Raw genomic sequence first — 19220 nt, forward strand, 5'->3', positions numbered from 1 at the left:
GAGACCCTGAATATAATGATACCTGCCAAAACTCGTTTTCCAAATAAGCTAAGATTCCCAGGTGTGGGGTTTTAGAAAGCAGACATTATCTTCTGGGGAGGCCACCAACCCACCCACTACACTATTCAACATTTGTGAAATAAATCAATGAGTGTTTGATGGCATGAAGTGCCAGTGGCTTCCTTCCCAGCATTTCTGTTTCTGAACAGGATGACGATTAGCAAGCTGCACTCTGCGCGACTCACCCAGTAGAAGGCCCCTCTGACCACCTTCCCTGGGCTCTAGGGTCAGGGTCACAGAAAGCAGGAGTGTTCTGTGCCTTGGACAACTTTCCTTCATTCTCACTTAGTGCACCAGAAGGAACCCTCTCCCGCGATGCTCAGTATCAAAACCATGGCTTTGGGGTGTCAAGAGCAACTCTATCAATCTGCTGCCTGGTCACTGAAGGCAGAGGCAAAATGGCATTAAGTATACAGCCACTCTCTACCCAATTCCAGATTCGAACCATTCACACGTCATCAGCAACGGGCCTCTGATCGAGCCTGTGATGAAACACAGTGAGCGTGTTTGCAGTGAGAGCAGTGGAATAAAAAGGGTGGGACAGAGCCAAGTCAATGGAAAATCCCTCACATGGGCCCCGGTCTCATTGAAGGAGATTGGTCAAAATTCCTTCGGTCAAACCTGCAGTATGGAATTACAGACAGTGCAAGAAGGCCAGGGAGCAACAAACCACCAGGGAGCACAGGTTTCAGCTTTCCGGGAGGGCTGAACACCTGTCTACAGAGAAAATGATTGTCACCTCCACCCTTTTAGTCCTCGATAGCACTGAAATAAATGCGATATTTAAACATTCTGGAGTGAGCCTGCCATTTTGCAATATGTGTCTTCAGAGCATAGGAAGCTTTAGAAGAACTGGCAAAATGAGAAACCAGAGGGAGGTGGAGAAGCTTGGGCCATGCTGTCTTGCTGCTGCCTGCCAGCCTTCCAGAGTGTATCGCCTTGCTGAGATTACGTGGCCAGAGAAGGGCTTCAAAAGCAAAATGCGACTTCCTGTCTGAAGTGTGTGAACAAGGGGCCATGACGTGCCCCAGACAGTTCTTCACAAGCCTTTGGTCCTAGCTGGAGTGGTGAGCCATTCCTTTGTGTTCTCTCCCTGACTGGCATCCTTCTCTTGTCACCAGCTTCAGCAGGGAAGGCACAGCCGCATTCCTTACAGCTCTGTGCATCTGATGCTACCACGACACCTGCCTTCACCGTGGAGGAGAAGGTGCAGGGTTGCAGGAGCAGAGAGGGTCACAGGAGTCTGGAGTGAAAGCACACACACTCCAAACAATGTGCATTCCAAAATGTATTGACCCTTGCTCTCAACTGGGCCACTCCCCATTAACTAGTGCCTGGCAGGGCACAGCTAATGAGCGAGGAAAAAAATGGAACAAAAAGGTGGAGAGGAGAGGGAGGGGGAGGAAAGGAAATTACAAGTCACATTTCATTAATCTACAAAGCAATGAATCTGCAGACTTCATCACACTGTCAGGAAGATGAATGATTAAAAAGGCTCAAGCTACCACATGGCTCTGCCGTGAAGTCCCAGAAATAATGGAAAATATAATGGATGGAAAAAAAAATCAAACGCTACCTATGTGATTGTGCGGCAGCCAACTTCGCAAAATGTTATGAGTGACCAACACTGGGGAATCCAGGTGTGCCTGTGCCCAATTTAGTCACAGCAGCCATAAAAAATAAACAGGTATTTTAGTTAAAGCTTTTTGTAGGTGGGTTTTTAGGGCTAAAAACTTGAAAAGCAAGAATGTTTTTTGCCATTAGGAATTCTTCTTGATAGATAGAGATTTGCATTTTTTTTTATTTCATACAAGGTAAAACCATGATGGATTTAGATAAAATGCCTCCGCTTGGTCTGTAAAAGGCAAAAACGTCAAGCTTTCTGTACATGTTTTAAAATGGCCAGGGAAACAAGTATTTCTACTTTGTTTTTCTTTTCCCAAGGGTGGGAACATACTTGAAAAGTATGTGAAGGCTGAGTTTCTAACAAAGTCAAATAATATTGATGCTTATCAGTACAGTGAAACCGACAATAAGGATGTGCTCATTTGAGGTTTCACAGCAGCCGTGTTACTGCAGACGGGAGTCCGCAGGGGATGGGAACTTATCACGACCGTTTCTGTGAGCCACACGTCAAGCACAACCACATCTTCCACCTGCGTAATCCTCACAGCTTCCTAGAGGGAGCTGGTACTACCACCACCATCCTCCTCCTCCTCTTCATCATCATGCCCGTTTTTACAAATGAAAAAGTGCAAGGGTTCAGAGAGGTTAAGTAACTGGCCCTGCATCACACAGCAGGGCCAGTGATAGAGTGGGATTTGAACCCCCAGTCTGACATGAAAATATTTTGCAAATTCATCATTGTCTTGACCAACCCTCACAAAGGGAAGGAAACAAGCAAGAAGCATTATGCCTGGGGTCCTGCAGTCAATGCAGAGGGACTTCGGAAATGGGACATCCTCATCCCTCCTGGCTTAGGGAACAGCCCTGAGACAGGAAACAAAGTGCTTGTCCTGACATGTGGACCGCGGGGCCCTCTGGCTGCTGTAAGGGAATTTCTGAAGTCTCTCCTGGGAGCCTCTACAGTCCTGAGTGGATGCCAGGAGCAATACTTTGAATTCCCCATGCAGCACACAGTCGGCGTTGACCGCAGGCTGTGGGTATGAGTGTGACGGGCCGTCCCGCTGGCCGCTGGAGGACAGCAGGTATGAAGGAACCGTCCTCACCACAGGTTCAGTCTGCAGCTCAGAGTCCCTTCACAGCTGAGCTTGGGATGGATGCCTGGCCCCCTCTGTGGGTTTACACACAGGACATCACCCAAGAACAGAATAGCTCTTACAGCTAAGATAAGAAAAACCTGGGCTCCAGCGCCAGCACCAGCATGCTCTCCACCCCTTCACTGGGTTGGGGTTTCTTTTTGTTGTTGTCCAATATTGCCATTAACTCCAATTTTACCCATCTCTAACCCTATCAAATCTGAATAGCTTGGAGGCTAAGCACAGGCCACAGAGTCAGAGACCCCAGCCCTGTGCCTTTCTTGCTGGAGCAGATCCCTTTGGGTCTCCAGCCCCAGTTACCTCCTTTGAGCACTGGAAAGTGAGACTGGGGCAAGGATGGAAGGAGAGCCTGAGTGTTGTGCTTAGGAAAGTGCTGGCAGGTCCTAAGTGCTACACCGTGGCAGCCACCACTTAGTGACAACAGGACAGTAGTGACACCAGAAGGGCCAGGAGGAGACCCCCTGCAGCATCCTCCTGTGCCCGCAGCCCACTCTCCCCCAGACGGAGGCTTACTTCCAGCGACGGTGTGCCAGGAGGCCCCATTGACAGTGCCCTCCTCCTTCTGGAAGTCCTCTGTGTGGCACACCCTCCTCCGAGCGTCTGTCATGAGGCGGTGTGTGGAGGCATAGGAGTAGGCCAGCCAGCGGAACACGTGGTCGTCGGGGGTGGGGGTGTGTTCCTGCGTCTTCCAGGGAGACCGCACCAGGTCGTAGGGGTACGCCACCACCAGCTCGCCGCCCTGCAGGTTGCCGCCCAGCACAAAAGGTATTTTTTCCATCCAGGCTATGACTGCCCTGGTCTCGGCAGCCACCTGTGAACATCCCAAATGGACGAGTAAAATGAGCAGGAAGTCATTTTATCTCCCCAGCTGTCAAACAGGGACATAGTCGAAAAAGCAGTGCTTTTGTGGAATAATCTTAGTAAAGTTTAGAATTTCAAAATCAATTCTGGGAAAATGTGAAGGAGACTTAGAAAGACTCATAAACCAATCAAAATGAACGGGCTTTGTTTGGATCTTGATTTAAACAACCTTGGGGAGGGGGGAATAACAGGGGAAATGTGAGCACTGACCAGATACTTGACAATATTAAGGAATATTTTATTTTGATATAATAATGGTAATGCCTTCTGTTTGTAAAAGAGTGCCTTTATTTTTTAGAGATACCTACTGAAATCTTTACAAAGGAAATGCTATGATGCCTGGGTTTAGCTTCAGTAATCTGGGGGAGGAGGAGAAAGAGAGGGAAGATGTGGACGAAACAGGAACTGGTTAAGTGTCAGAGCTGAGATGGGTCCATGGCGATCCTGGGCAGCTTCCTCCCTAATTCTGTATGTTTGACATCGTTTAACAATGAAATTCAAGAAAAAAAGAAAACGATGTTAAAAGCTAAAATTTGAAAGTTTGATATGGTCAAACATTGATCAGTCAAACAAGTATTTATCATAAATTGCTAATCCCTGTGAAGATAATCTCAGTAAGATCAAATCGACAATGACAAAGAACAGATATTGGAAATCATTTCACCATGCAGTATAGAAAACTGAGTAAGGGATGAAATGGACTTGGGATTCATTAAGTGTTGCTGTTTTTGTTTAAACACATCGGGGGCCCTGGATTGGACCAATGAGAGAGCTTAATTCACTGCACAGCATCACTGTTGGTCTGTGCTTTGTCCCCCTCTGGTTTTATTTATTTATTTATTTCAGACAGAGTCTTGCTCTGTGGCCAGGCTGGAGTGCAGTGGCGCGATCTTGGCTCACTGCAACCTCCGCCTCCCGGGTTCAGGCGATTCCCCTACCTCAGCCTCCTGACTAGCTGGGACTCCAGGTGCACACCACCACGCCTGGCTAATATTTTGTATTGCAGTAGAGATGGGTTTTCACCATGTTGGCCAGGATGGTCTCGATCTCCTGACCTCGTGATCTGCCCGCCTCAGCCTCCCAAAGTGCTGGGATTCCCTTCTGTTATTTATTTCAATATGGAAAACACCTGTGAACCCACCATCCAACCACAGACCTCACTAACGATTTCTGTTGTGTGTGCCTACACCATCCTACCTATCCACCCTCCTGCCTCCCACTCGGAGGCACCCACTGTATCCTAAGTGATGTGATTCTCATTCTGTCTCTTTTGTTTTATCCCATATGTGTATACCTCAAAATATATCGTTTGGTTTTACTTGCTTTTGATCTAAAAAAAAAGGCGGGGGCAGAGGGGCGCAACTATACTGCTGGTTGCCTTCTGCAATTTCTTTTTTCCTCCCACTTAATTTTGTGGTTCCCAGATTCATCCTATTGTTGAACAAAGCTATTTCCAGGCTTTTTTCACTTCAATATGGCGATCTCATTTAATGTGTTAATACCTATTCTTAGATGACGGGCATTGGTAATTTTCCATCTTTTGCTATAACGAACAGTGTTGCTTTGAACTTTCTTTTACTGTCTTCTGGTACATATGTGTTGGAATTTATCTTGCACATATCACCAGAAGTGAAATTGCAGAGGCATAGGATATAGAAATATTCTACTTCACAAGATAATCAAGTTACTTTCCAAAATCATTATGCCAGTGTATACTCACCCGCAAGGTATAAGAAATCTACTGTCCCGTATTCCCTCCCACACTGGGGGCTTTTTACTTTTGCCAAACAATGGACATATAATGTTCTCTCATCTGCATTTCCTTAGTACTAGTGAGGTAGAACATCTTGTCATGTTTATTAACTCTGTTTCCTCCTCTCTTACCTTTTGTCCATTTTTCTACTGAATTGTTCATATTTTTATTATTTGTTTCTTCAGCTTTTAAATGTTCAACTTTCTCAGTTATATAATTTATAAATAACTCCTCCCAATTTGTAGCTTGTCACAGTTTTTCAAATCTTTTGATGAACAGGCTTTCTTATCTCCATGTAGTCGAATTTACTAATCTTTTATGATTAATGCCATTTGTATCTTACCTAAAATAGCCTTCCTTACACTAAAAGCTATATTCAAAATTTGGTGAGATAGTATTGTGAATAATTGTTAAATTTTGTCAAACACACCTTTCTATAGACAAATCACTTCATATTATTTCTTTGTTTCCTATCATTTCATTGATTTTTGCCCTTGCTTTTTATTTATTTTATGTATTTTAATTTTTTTTTGAGACAGGGTCTCAGTCTGTTGCCCAGGGTGGAGTGCAGTGGCACAATCTCAGCTCACTGCAACCTCCACCTCCCAGGTTAAAGCGATCCTCCTACCTCAGCCTCCCAAGTAGTTGGGACCACAGTTGTACACCACCACGCCTGGCTAATTTTTGTATTTTTAGTAGAGACAGGGTTTCACCATGTTGGCCATGCTAGTCTTGAACTCCTGACCTCAAGTGATCTGCCTGTCTAAGCCTCCCAATGCCCTTGTTTTTAAATTAATCTCCCTTTCTTTGGGTTTATTCTGTTATTTATTAATTAATTAATTAATTTATTTGCTAACTTCTTAAGTTAGTTAACTCTCAGCCTTCTTTTGCAATGTAATAACTTAAAGTTATAAATTTCCCTAAAGCACTATTCTTTGCTGTAATCCACAAATTTTCATATGCAATATTTTCATTATTATTCAGTTCTAATTATTTTTTAGTTGCCAGTATTTTTTTCTTTGACTTTTTCTTTAGAAGTTTTTTATTTTCTAAACACATGATGAGGTTTTCATTAATCTTATTACAACCTTCCAGTTTAATTGTATGGTGGTGAGACAAGGTCTGCTATTCTCTGAAATTTGTTGAGATTTCCCTTATAAGCCCAGTTTATCATCAATTTTTTAAAATGTTACAGGATTATTGAGAAGAATATTCTCTAATCATTGGTTACAGAATTCTTATATGTCCCTTATGTCAAACCTGTTAGCCTTGTTATTCAAATCTTTATCTTTGCTGATTTCTTATCTATCTAATCTATCCACAATTGAGAAAAGTTTTGGTGATGATAGAATTGTGTAATTCTCCTTGTAGTTCTAGACAACAAGCTCAAATAACTAAATTCTAGTCTAAAAGCAAAGACTGAACATCCAGAGACTCTGTACAGTTGTGCTAAAAGGATTACTTAGTTCTTATAGCCTAGTGGCTAAGAAAGCTGGCAACCAAATTCCAATTTTGGTCTAAGTGTTCCCAAAGTATAACATAGCTTGAATTCTCAACTTTGCCAGGTGTCATTAGGATGTTAGGTGGAAAAACAAGCAAATGAACAAAAAACAACTAAAACAGGTTCTGTGGGAAACATGAGAGCAGATTTAGAAGATGGAAGACTCAGGGGCCTCCCTAGTCTCCTGCCCACATCAGCACCCTTGGGCATCCTAACTGAACCAAGTGGCATTGCCGCCGTCTGTCTTCATCACCCTACTGCTCACTTCTGGAGGGCCTGGATGACCCTGTATTGTGAGTTACTAAAGGACCCCACCCTGCTGCTCCTCCTCCAGTACGTGGCACCCACATGTGCTGTGCTGGGGGCTGGAACGCCAAGGGAGAGCAGCTGCCCTCTCTCCAGCTCCCTTGAATCCCCAGTAGAAGTCCAATCTTTTGTTGTTGTTGTTTGTTTGTTTTGAGCTTGCAATATGCTTGTCTAAAATATAGCATTTCCCAGCCTTCCTTGCAGTGGTTGATACCATGTGCAACTGAATTCTGGCAGGTGAGAGTTAAGCAGAAGTATTATGTAGAACCGCTTATAGGAAATTGAATTATCTGAGAGAAAACTTTTTCTTTTCCCCAAGCCCTTTCTCTCCTGTTCCTTCAGAGACATGACAGCTGGAGCACCAGCTGCCGCCCTGGATTACGACCTTGAAGATGAGTGTCACATGCTGACATGGCAGAGACAGAGAGAGAGATGAATCCTGGGTTCCTGATGATTACCAGGTTTCTACTTGGCTGGCCCTTGGCTGGCTTCCAGGGTACTTTTATGTGAAGAAAGAAAGAAACTTTTACCTTGTTAAGGCACTATTTTGATTTTTCTGTTGCTGCAGCTGAACCTAACACTAACTTATATATCAACAAAGGTAGAACTCTTGAAGGATGTTTAAAATCAAAGAATCAGAGTAAGGAGCTCAACTATGATGACCAGGAAAGACAATAAGAGGTATGGGAGAATTATTTCTTCTACAACATACTCTTTGTAAAACAAGACCTAAGAAATCTGGGGAAATATTTCTCATCTAATTTCATTTTTCTTTCCAAAGAAACACCACATGTAGTAAACCCAAGGGAATGTACTAAAATAAAAAATAAGATATATTAAGCAATCAGTGAGGGCTAAGGATAATTTCTTAGTAATATAACCGACAGTGAGAAAGATAATAAAGGTAGTAACAAACATGTGCAATTCAGGGGAGATTGTTTTGGTTTTGAAGCTCCATGTGCTTGTTAAGAAATACAATTAGATGATTTCTCCTCTATGAAGAATCTCCCCAAATATCCACCTAAAGGGTAGTTATTATCTAGCATACTTCTCTGCTTTTGGAGAAAACATGAAAGAAAAAAACAGTTTTGTCTCTTTCGTAAATGTGCTATCCTCTGCAAATACCAATGGAGGTTAAGCCTTGCCTTTGGCTGCTTTACAGATGAGGGGTATTTTGACTCACCGTGGCATTTTCCGACAGAAACCACTCAGGGATTGCAATATAGTGATTGGGAACTTTCCTGGGGACATTCTGTCGATCCTCTGCCTCCCAGAGCAGCGTGTTTAAATCAGGAAAGTTGTTGTTGATGTCAATTCCATCGTGGGTCCAGCGTCCCAGGGACCAGCCTCCCAGCTCCGAGCCCTGGAGACAAGTGAGAATGTGAAGAATGCACAGGCTGCAGGACAATGCGGACCCTCTATCGTACAAGATGCATCTGTCTCCACTTCCCCTTGGGGAATGTCTCTAAGCCTCTAGATGCCCTTTGACCCAAAGATGGCATCTAAAGGAGAATACTGAAAAACTTCCTATTAATATTTGGTGGGTGATAGATAGTTCAGCCAAATTACTCGAAAGAGGGAATGCAGAGAACCACCCCTGCCACATGGAAGTGCTTAAAAAGCATTAGCTTCCTTCTTCCACCCCTACCTTCCTCTCTTCTATACTGGCCAGGTGAACCTCTGAGTAGCAATGAACTCATCAATGGCCACCACAGTAATGCATTCTCCCTGCCTGCCCATGATTCTGGCTCACTATTTAGCAATGCAAATTGCTAACTGACTATATCTGCACCAATAAATGTGACCACATTTCTATACTGTAAAGCTTGCATTTGATAGGTACCCTTGTTTTAATATAATTTTCCATTTTATTCCCAGGTATTGAGATATATCACTGTCAATACACAACATAACATAATACTAACTATATGTTCTCTTTATACATAATTCTGTACATATGCATATTCTATGCACACCTATAACCTATATACATTCTATATCATAATTGGAACACAAAATATAAAGAACATATCAGAATAATAAAACAACTATCCTCAGAAGACTGATGAGAAGATTAAAGGTAATAATCAAGGCTAACACATGCCATGATTAAGTGCTCAGCCAACATAAAGTGTTACTATTGGGTTCCATTATCATTGTGTATATAGCAATATTGCTGTTCATCTTCACGTCCTCCAGTTGGTCGGCATGTCCACCTCTCAAGGCCACCATCATTCTCAATGCCTGCTTTGCACCTTTCATAAACCTTGTAGGCTTCCCTGCCTCAGCAGAGACACTCAAAAATAAAACTCGTGTGGCCAGGCACGGTGGCTTACACCTGTAATCCCAGCACTTTGGGAGGCCAAGGCTGGCGGATTACCTTAGGTCACGAGTTTGAGACCAGCCTGGCCAACCTCCTCTCTACTAAAAATACAAAAATTAGCTGGGCATGGTGGCTGGCGGCCGTAATCCCAGCTACTTAGGAGGCTGAGGCAAATCGCTTGAATCCAGGAGGCAGAGGTTGCAGTGAGCGGAGATCATGCCACTGTACTCCAGCCTGGGCAACAGAGGGAGACTCCGACTCAAAAAAAATAAATAAATAAGTAAATAAAGCTCGGAAGGTGGAATTTTGCATAACCCTAGGGCCAGACATACTCTGGAGCTGGGGCCTCACTGCCCATGTCCTATTGGGTGAGATGGGCCAGGGCCATTACCCCTTCGTAGGCCTTCTCGTAGCCATCGGGGTTGAGGGAGGGGAGGACGTGAATCCGCGTCTCCTCCACCAGGTGGACGATGCGCGCATTCCGGGCCAAGTACTCCTGACACACGAACTGCACCAGCAGCAGCAGCAGCTCCCGGCCCAGCACCTCATTGCCGTGGGCCCCCGCGATGTAGTGGAACTCGGGCTCACCTTTACTCAAAGACAGAGAGAAGCACAGGTTCATGTTGAAACACTTAGGGCCAAACGGTGCTTGTCACATTGTGTTGGGGGGAAAGTCTTGAATAATATAAGCTTACCGTTTTAGACCTATTTGTTCTTTCAAACAAACCTCTAAAATGACATCAGGGCAACTGTCTTATTCCCAGACAGTCAGGTATGTAAGAAAATGTGTAGAAAAATCTGACATGACACCTGTCACAGGGGAATAATGTCCATTTTTACGTACCAAGAACAGATCAAATAACATAGTGCTTAGGGCTTAACATTCACAAGTTGAGCACAAGCCGTAGCAATCAGTGCCTCTCTTTTGGGAGGCAATTATTTTTCTTAAAATAACTTCCTATTAAGTTTAACAAAGACAAATGAATATGAGCAGAGAATAGTCCATCAGGGCAAATCAGCAGTGACACAGTGTAAAGTGGGCTTTCTTTAGGTATTTTCTCTTTCAAAGCTCAGCTTTTAAAATCTCAGGGTGCTATGGTTTAATGTATGTGTCCTCCCAAAATTCATATCCTGGAACTTAAGATCAAACGTGAGTATTAAGAGGAGGGGCCGGCCGGGCGCAGCGGCTCACACCTATAATGCCAGCACTTTGGGAGATGGCTCCAGTGCAGGAGTTCAAGACCAGCCTGGGCAACATGGCAAAACCCTAACTCCACAAAAATAAAAAATAAAAAAAATTAGCTGGGCATGGTGATGCACACCTGTAATCCCAGCTTCTCAGGAGGCTGAGGTGGGAGGATTGCTTGAGCCCAAAAGGTGGAGGTTGTAATGAGCCAAGATTGTGCCACTGTACTCCAGCCTGGGAAACGGAATGAGACCCTGTCTCAAAAAGAGAAAAAAAATAAAAGAGGTGGTGCCTTCAAGAGGTGATGAAAAGATAACTCCTCTTATAAAAGGGCTCCAGAGAACTAGCCAGGCACTTTTGACCTTCTGCTCCTGCCATGTAAGACAAGAAGGGGTCTTAAGAGGAACAGCCCTCACCAGGCACTGAATCTGCCCGTGCCTTGACCTTGGACTTCCCAGCTTCCCGAACTGTGAGCAATAAAGTTCTGTTGTTTAGAAATTTCCCAACCTCTGATATTTTGTTACAGCAGTCAGAAAGGACAAGGGCCTGGCATTTATCAGTGCTGGGCTGGAGCTGACAACACATCTCCTTCCCTCATTGGCAAAGCTGCTGCTTTTGAGGAAATGTGATTTTACCAGCAGATAAAGTTTTTACCATTTAAAATAAACTCCTGCTGGGCATGGTGCCTCACTCCTGTAATCCAGCACTTTGGGAGGCCAAGGCAGGTGGATCACCTGAGGTCGGGAGTTCGAGACCAGCCTGACCAACATGGAGAAACCCTGTCTCTACTAAAAATACAAAAATTAGCTGGGTATGGTGGCACATGCCTGTAATCCCAGCTACTCAGGAGGCTGAGGCAGGAGAATTGCTTGAACCCAGAAGGCAGAGGTTTCCATGAGCCGAGATTGTGCCATTGCACTCCAGCCCGGGCAACAAGAGCAAAACTCCATCTCAAAAAACAAACAAACAAACAAACAAAACAAAACAAACAAAAAAAACCACTTCCGGAGAGGAACTCCTGAGACCCTGACGAATGTTAAAGTAAATCAGACAAATCTTTGCACCTAAATATCAGCAGATTTCTAAACAGCTTCCAGATTTACCAAAAAGAAAAACAGAGAAGCCCATCTGACCTATACAGGTGCAGGCTGGGGAGTGACTGAATGGGAAATGTCTGAAAACAGAAAATATCTAAAAATATAATTGAATTTTTTTAAGAATGGGGAGAAGCTCCTCTAATATGAGCCATTAATGATCAGGGAATCCTGAAGGAGGAGGAAATTCTGTCCTGCCCACCTCAGCCACTTTCTTCTTTGGCTATTGTGGTTGGTCTCAGAGGTGGACGACAGAGAATGAAATATGCTCCATTTGGAGAAAAGATGGGTATTTCCAGTGTAAATAATTCTATAGTCCATATCATAAGATGAGTGGTTCACAGAGCCAACATGTGCAAAATCTGTCTACGTGAGACAGCAGTGGTGTGGACAGCTGATGCCCTGTGGCATGAATCTTCTCATAGGGTGAACAGTCTCCTAACTGTTTACATGAGTACCAAAGATGAAGGGGCCAAGCATCCCAGAGGGGCCCTTCTCACCGACTTCATGCTCCCCAGGGTGATCTGAGATCTCCACAGCATACAGCTTCAGGCCCTGGTGGCTTTTTCCAATGTTGTAAATTCTGGTGATATTGGGACACATTTCATTCACAACTTTCATCAACTGAAAAACAAGGTGAATCAAAAACTCTAAGCATTGATGACGATGCACTAAAAGGACAGAGCTCCCAAGAAGAAGGACACCTCTTGCTTTCCTCCACAGCCTCCCAAGCGCCCCCACATTCTGCACACCCCAGCTGCTATCGCCTCTGCCCAGAACACTCTCCTTATATCCCTCTGCCCTGGATAATGCCTGCCTTCCTTCCAGCACCCGCTCTATCATCGCCCCCCTAGGAGGAAACTCCTGGCCATCGCCCCCACCCGGTCCTGTACTTTCCACACCCCTTGGTTGTGGCTATCACTTCCTGTTATCCTCCAAATGTTACGTCTCTCAAAATCCATAGGCTGAAACCTAATCTCCAATGCATGAATTGCTAGGCCCTCTAGGAGGTGATTAGTGTCCTTACAAAAGAGGCCCAAAGGAGCTTGTTTGCCCATCTGCCATGGGAGGATGCAGCACGATGACGGCCCTGTGAACCAGAGAGTGAGCCCTCACCAGACCCTAGATCTGCCAGTAACTTGATCTTGGACATTCCCACCTCTAGAACTCTGAATAGATTTCTGCTATTTATAAGCTACTCAGGTTATAATATTTTAGCATGAATGGACTGAGATACTTGCTGATAGGGTTTGGCTGCGTTCCCACCCAAAACTCATCTTGAATTGTAGTTCCCATAATCCCCACATGTCATGAAAGGGACCGGGTGGGAGGCGATTGAATCATGGGGGTGGTTTCCCTCATGCTGTTCTTCTGATAGTGAGTTCTCACAGCATCTGATGGTTTTATTAAGGAGCTTCCCCCTTCACTCAGCACTCATTCTGTCTCCTGATGCCCTGTGAAGAGGTGCCTTCCGCCATTATTGTAAGTTTCCTGAGGCCTTACCAGCCATGCAGAATTCTGAGTCAATTAAAACTCTTTTCTTTATAAATTACCCAGTCTCAGGTATTTCTTCATAGCAGCATGAGAATGAAGGAATACACCTTCCTTAGTTGTGACTATCACCTCTCTGGTTGTGGCTATCACATACTTGGTTGTGATTATCAACTCCCTGGTTATGGTGACATCTTCCCTGATTGTGGCTATCACCTCCCTGGTTGTGGTTATTACCTCTTTGGTTGTGATCATCACCTCCTTCGTTGTGGTTATTACCTCTTTGGTTGTGATCATCACCTCCTTCGTTGTGGTTATTACCTCTTTGGTTGTGATCATCACCTCCTTCGTTGCGGTTATCACTTCCCTGGTTGTGGTTATCACCTCCCTGGTTGTGGTTATCACCTCCATTGCTATAGCTATCGCTACCCTGGTTGTGGTTCTCACCTTCACTGTTGTGGTTCTCACCTCCCTGGTTGTAGTCACCACCTCCCTGGTCATGGTTATCACTCCCCCGGTTGCAGTTATCACCTCCCTGGGTGTGGTTATCACCTCTCTGGTTGTGATCATCACCTGCCTTGTTCTGGTTATCACTCCCCTGGGTGTAGTTATCACCTCCCTGGGTGTAGTTGTCACCTCCCTGGTCATGGTTATCACTCCCCTGGTTGCAGTTATCACTCCCCTGGGTGTAGTTATCACCTCCCTTGTGGTCATCACCTCCCTGGTCATGGTTATCACTTCCCTTACTGTGGTCATTACTTCCTCCATTGTGGTCATCACTCCCCTGGTCATGGTTGTCACTTCCCTTACTGTGATCATCACCTCCCTCTTTGTGGTCATCACTCCCCTGGTCATGGTTATCACTTTCCTGATTGTGGTTAACACCTCTCTGGTTGTGGTTCTTATCACACTTATTGTGTCACCACCTCCCTCATTGTGGTTATCAGCTCCCTGGTTGTGGTTATCACCTTCCTGGTTGTGGCTATCACTTCCCTGGTTGTGGTTATCACCTCCCTGGTTGTGGTTATCACCTCCCTGGTTGTGGTTATCACCTCTCTGGTTGTGGTTATCACCTCTCTGGTTGTGGTCATCCCTCCTTCATTGTGGTTATCACTCCCCTGGGTGTGGTCCTCATTCCCCTGGTTGTGGTTCTCACCTCCCTGGTTGTGGTTCTTACCTCTCTTGTTTGTGGTCACCACCTCCCTTGTTGTGGTTCTCACCTCTCTGATTGTGATCATCACCTCCCTCTTTGTGGTCATCATTCCCCTGGTTGTGGTTATCACTTCCCTGATTGTGGTTATCACCTCTCTGGTTGTGGTTCTTATCACTGTTATTGTGGTCACCCCCTCCCTCATTGTGGTTATCAGCTCCCTGGTTGTGGTTATTGCTTCCCTGGTTGTGGTTTTTATCTCTCTCATTGTGGTCATCAGGTCCCTCGTCGTGGTTATCACCTCCCTGGTTGTGGTCATCACCTCCCTCATTGTGGTTATCACCTCCCTGGTTGTGGTTATCACCTCCCTGGTTGTGGTCATCACCTCCCTCATTGTGGTTATCACTTCCCTGGTCGTGGTTATCACCTCCCTGGTTGTGGTCATCACCTCCCTCATTGTGGTCATCATTCCCCTGGTTGTGGTTATCACCTGCCTCATTGTGGTCATCATTCCCCTGGTTGTGGTTATCACTTCCTTTGTTGTGGATCTCACTTCCCTGGTTGTGGTTCTCACCTCCCTCCGTGGTGGCGATTACTTTTCTCACTGTGATTTCCTGCTTCTTTATTGCCCACTCACTACACTGCAGATCACTGAGGAGACAGACTCAGCCTTTTATCTTTTATGCCTGACCAAATACATGTATCTTAATATCAACTTTTTCTCATAATTTAATGAGCATCTACATTGTTGGGTTGAGCAAATACACACTGCTCCCTCCCTCCTGAAGCTTGCAGCACACAGCCAATAAGAGGCATGCAATGACCCAGTTCATTGCCACTAAGTCAGGAGAGCATTGGGTCACCATGACAACAGGAATCATGGGGTTAAATGGTAGGAAAAGCATGCTTCAGCAAGGAAGTGAAATAAACACATGCTGTTTTCTGAATTTTGCCTTTTTAGTCAGCTCATCACACTGATAGCTGAGGTCTGGGAAAATGAGACCAGGGGCCAGAGGAGGTACCAAGGGCTCTGCAAGTCACAGGAGAAAAGGCTACCCTAAAGGTCAAAGGCCAGAGACACCCTCTCCCTAGAGGCTGCCTTGCCTCACGTCACTGAACGAGTATCTGTGAGTTCACTGCAAGTAGCTGTGATTTGCTAGGCTAAATTTGTTTATCAATACCCAAGTGAAAGAAGATCTGATTCAAAGGGCATCTCTTTTTTGAGCCAGGCACCAGACCATGCAGTAAGGGCCAGAGGGTTCCAGGGACAATTTCATGACAGTGTGTTAAAGACCAGGAAGGAAGCCCAGGTGCTGCAGAAACACACAGGAAGGCCATCCTGGTCAGGGTGGCTGGTGGGCAGGTGCCCGTTAGGGAGGCCCGTGGCCTTCTGAAAGCTGAGCTGGAACTGAATTGATGCAGAACAGAGGAAGGGCATGGCCCACAGCGGGGTGGCGTGGAACTGAATGCGTTCTAGCAAGCTGCCAAAAAAATCGGATCAACCGAATTATCCATAAAATGTCCTTGTAAAGTGTAGATAAACAAATCTGTTGCAAATTTTATGGTGGGTTGAAATCTATTAGAACTGGAAAATTGGTATTATGTAAAATTTATGATACGTTGGAGTTATATGGCTGTGTGCTTCATATGCCTTTCATAACACAACATTCTGTAATGACTGCGAAGAGTGGTTTAATGAGCATCAAGGAGCGTTTCTAAAGGAGTGGGAAGATTTACTATAGCCTGGCTTTTATGACAAGCCTATGAGAGGTGACAGGTGCAGCCTTGACTGGGAATTCAGGGCCTAACTCTCTTACTGCTCCAGGGGTTAAAACAGGCTTCCCTTTATGATACCTCACTTTGTGTCACAATATTTAGGTGAGAGAAAGCTGCCTACAAGGACTCTTATTCCCAAGAATGCTACAACAGAAACCCATCATAAACGGAGAAGCAACATGCAAAGGACATGCAGCTTCTACAGCCATCACCATGAAGACAGACACTGCCAGGACAGCAGGGGGCCACATAAGAATAGCACCATGTTTTAATAAAAGACAAAGTAATAACGTCACCAATTGTGTTAACAAGAACAGGAACAATACGTTCCATTTCTCTACTAAGTCTCATCATCATGACTGGCAGGTAAAGTAGAGAAGGCAGAGGAGATTTTTCCCATTCTACAGACTTGGAGACTAAGGCCCAGAAAGCCATCGAATAATTTACCCTGCGTCACCCAGCTGGGAGCAGGAGAAGCCAGGACTTTGGCCTTTCAGGGCTCTTCCCTTACCCCTATCTGTCCATGAAGGTGTAGTAGAGAAATGAGAACCAGTGCATCTCTGCTGCTTGTTTTATTTGCTGCACACTGTGACCATTCTGATGGCCACAGCATACTTGCCATCTCCTTTGAGACCCCATATACTCGTCCCTGCTGATGCAGTCATTCTCAGCCAACAGCATCGACCTTAGCAAATCCTAACTGGCAGGCAATTCACTGTCTTACACTGGGATCAGTAACTATCTCTACGGACATAAAGCCTGGTGGCTCATCATGAACTAGGCAATGAATGCAAGCATTCAGCCCAGGCTGGCTTCCTTCACTGTTACCCTAACCCCTTCCAATTAGCTGTGGGAGAAATGTGCTGTCAGTACTAGAGATCACGACCTTGATACTGGAAGAAGAAAAACATCACCTTCCCTTGAGATGCACACTTAGCCATGGCAGGGGAAGATGGTTGGGCCACGAGTCATCAGAATGACCTCCTTATGTTCTACCCACTGTCACTGTACTTTCATATCAGCCACACTTTCCCACTGATGGCAAAGTATTGGTTAACAAAGTGCATGCCACTGTGCCATGGTGTCATAAGCATCTTTCCCACATGAGACCATGGGCCTTTGAAGAATCTTCTTCTCAGTGAAGTTTCTTTACAATTCTCTCTGCACGGTGGCCCTCTGCAATGCCAGGAAGCATCTCTCCAGTGGCTACCAGCACCATCAAAGACACGGGTGGTGGCCACTCTGCTCTTCTGAGCAAGGCAACCATGAACATCCCCAGGAATGAAGTTTCCCATTTAAACGCAATTAATTCTTGTAAAGGAATACAATTCTTCTTGAAAGGGGTCAAAGATGTTTTTTTGGAGTTTGCGCCTTTGTGGTAAATGTCTGGGTCTTGATGACTTCAGTCAGAGTAAGGAATAGAATTTTCACCATGGCCTTAAGAGCATGCATTCAAAAGGGATGACATCACCCCAAGGGACTGAAAACTGTGGCTAAAAAAGTCTTAGGTATTACAATGCTTTGTGGTCCCCCAAAGCTCAACCCTATCTGGCAAAATCCTATTTCTTAATATTTAATATAATGGAGGGAGGATGATTAAGAAAAGAAAAGAAGTCTGAAAAGTCTCCCTAGGTGGGTAGTAATGAAAAAGAATGTTGAGAAACACCATCTTAGAAAGTACCAGGGTTTGCAAGACTCTTGGTCTCTTCAAGACTCTGTTTTCCCAACTCTGAGATGGAAATAAACTTTGCATCCTAGGGTCTACTGAATCCCAGGCTCTGCTGCTTCAGTCTCTACCGAAGGATATAGAATCAAGAGCCTCAATTTCTGGCAAAATATCAGAAGGAAATTTTTCATAAAGATGGTAAAATGTTATGCGCAGTGACACTTGTTGTGGCATGTTTCATACTTTGTCAGTATTCATTAAAAGTTATGAATTGGGAGATAATCCAAATGCTCCAGAGCAGGAAAGAAGCTGAGAAAAGTATGATGCATCCACTCACCAGAACATTCTGCAACCTCACAATCACAATTATGAAGACAGCATGGAAAATGGCTAATGATCCAATATTCGCTGAGAAACACAGGGCCAAGATGTAACTATCCTCTCATCAAAACCGTAGGAATTCTGTGAATACAGAAGTTCAAACACCGGATGGAAATGGGGAGAAAATGAAAACTGCCTTTTATTTAGAGTAGTGGGTTCGTGGAGGATTTGTCTTTAGGCTTTTGGTTTGCATTTGATGCTGACACAATATTGTTTATCCAGTGAATGCAAGTTTTTGTTTGTTTGTTTGTTTGTTTGTCTTTTAAAGAGGAGAGTGGAGAAGAGGAAAGTTCTCTTCTGCCATCGTTCCTCATTTGTCTGAGAAACAGGCACCGCACCTGGCCCAATGGAAAAGAAATTCCAGAAGAAGGGAAGAGAGAAGGAATGGAGTTGGGTGTGTCTGGATCTAAAGGCTTGCTGCTCCGCCCTGGCTTCCTGTCCCCACAGGGTCAGGCTGAGCGTGGTGCAAGTGGGTGGGTCAGCCATGGTCCCCACAGCCTGATGTCCCCGGCCATCCTTAGTTGCCCTGGAAATCAATGTCATTAGATGGCTGCCTTCCAGCCTGTGTCTGCCTATGTTACTTTTTTCCACCCACATCACACTGTCTACATATGGGCCATCAGCCAGTACTTCCCGGGCATTTGGGACCTGACAACACTGTGCCCAAACCAAAGTAGGTCATTAACCTTGTCCTCAAAATCACTTCTTCCTTTTCTCCACAGAAGCACACCAGGCCTCTCTCTCTCCCCAACTCACTCCAACAGGTGACCTCCACTGGGCAGCCTGCCTCAGAAATGCCTCTCCTCTCATCCTTCTTCAGGCACAGAGGCCCGCCCTCCATACAACTTCCAGAAAGACAGCTCTGCACACCTAAAGAACCTCCACAGACCCC

General features: G+C 45.0%; 1 protein-coding gene across 2 annotated transcripts in view; it reads right to left on the reverse strand.

Moving 5' to 3' along the window:
• CPXM2 (carboxypeptidase X, M14 family member 2) overlaps positions 1-19220 on the reverse strand; it is a 146098-nt gene that overhangs the window by 12893 nt on the left and 113985 nt on the right. For both annotated transcript variants that reach the window (XM_019035607.4, XM_063710560.1), the window contains exons 8-11: positions 12365-12488; positions 9976-10172; positions 8445-8624; positions 3354-3651 (exon numbers count right to left, since the gene is read on the reverse strand). In XM_019035607.4, coding sequence (XP_018891152.2) covers positions 3354-3651; positions 8445-8624; positions 9976-10172; positions 12365-12488 — 799 coding nt within the window. The remainder of the gene's footprint in view (positions 1-3353; positions 3652-8444; positions 8625-9975; positions 10173-12364; positions 12489-19220) is intronic.

Source organism: Gorilla gorilla, chromosome 8 (assembly GCF_029281585.2).
Source record: "Gorilla gorilla gorilla isolate KB3781 chromosome 8, NHGRI_mGorGor1-v2.1_pri, whole genome shotgun sequence".
NCBI classification, from domain to species: Eukaryota; Metazoa; Chordata; class Mammalia; order Primates; family Hominidae; genus Gorilla; species Gorilla gorilla.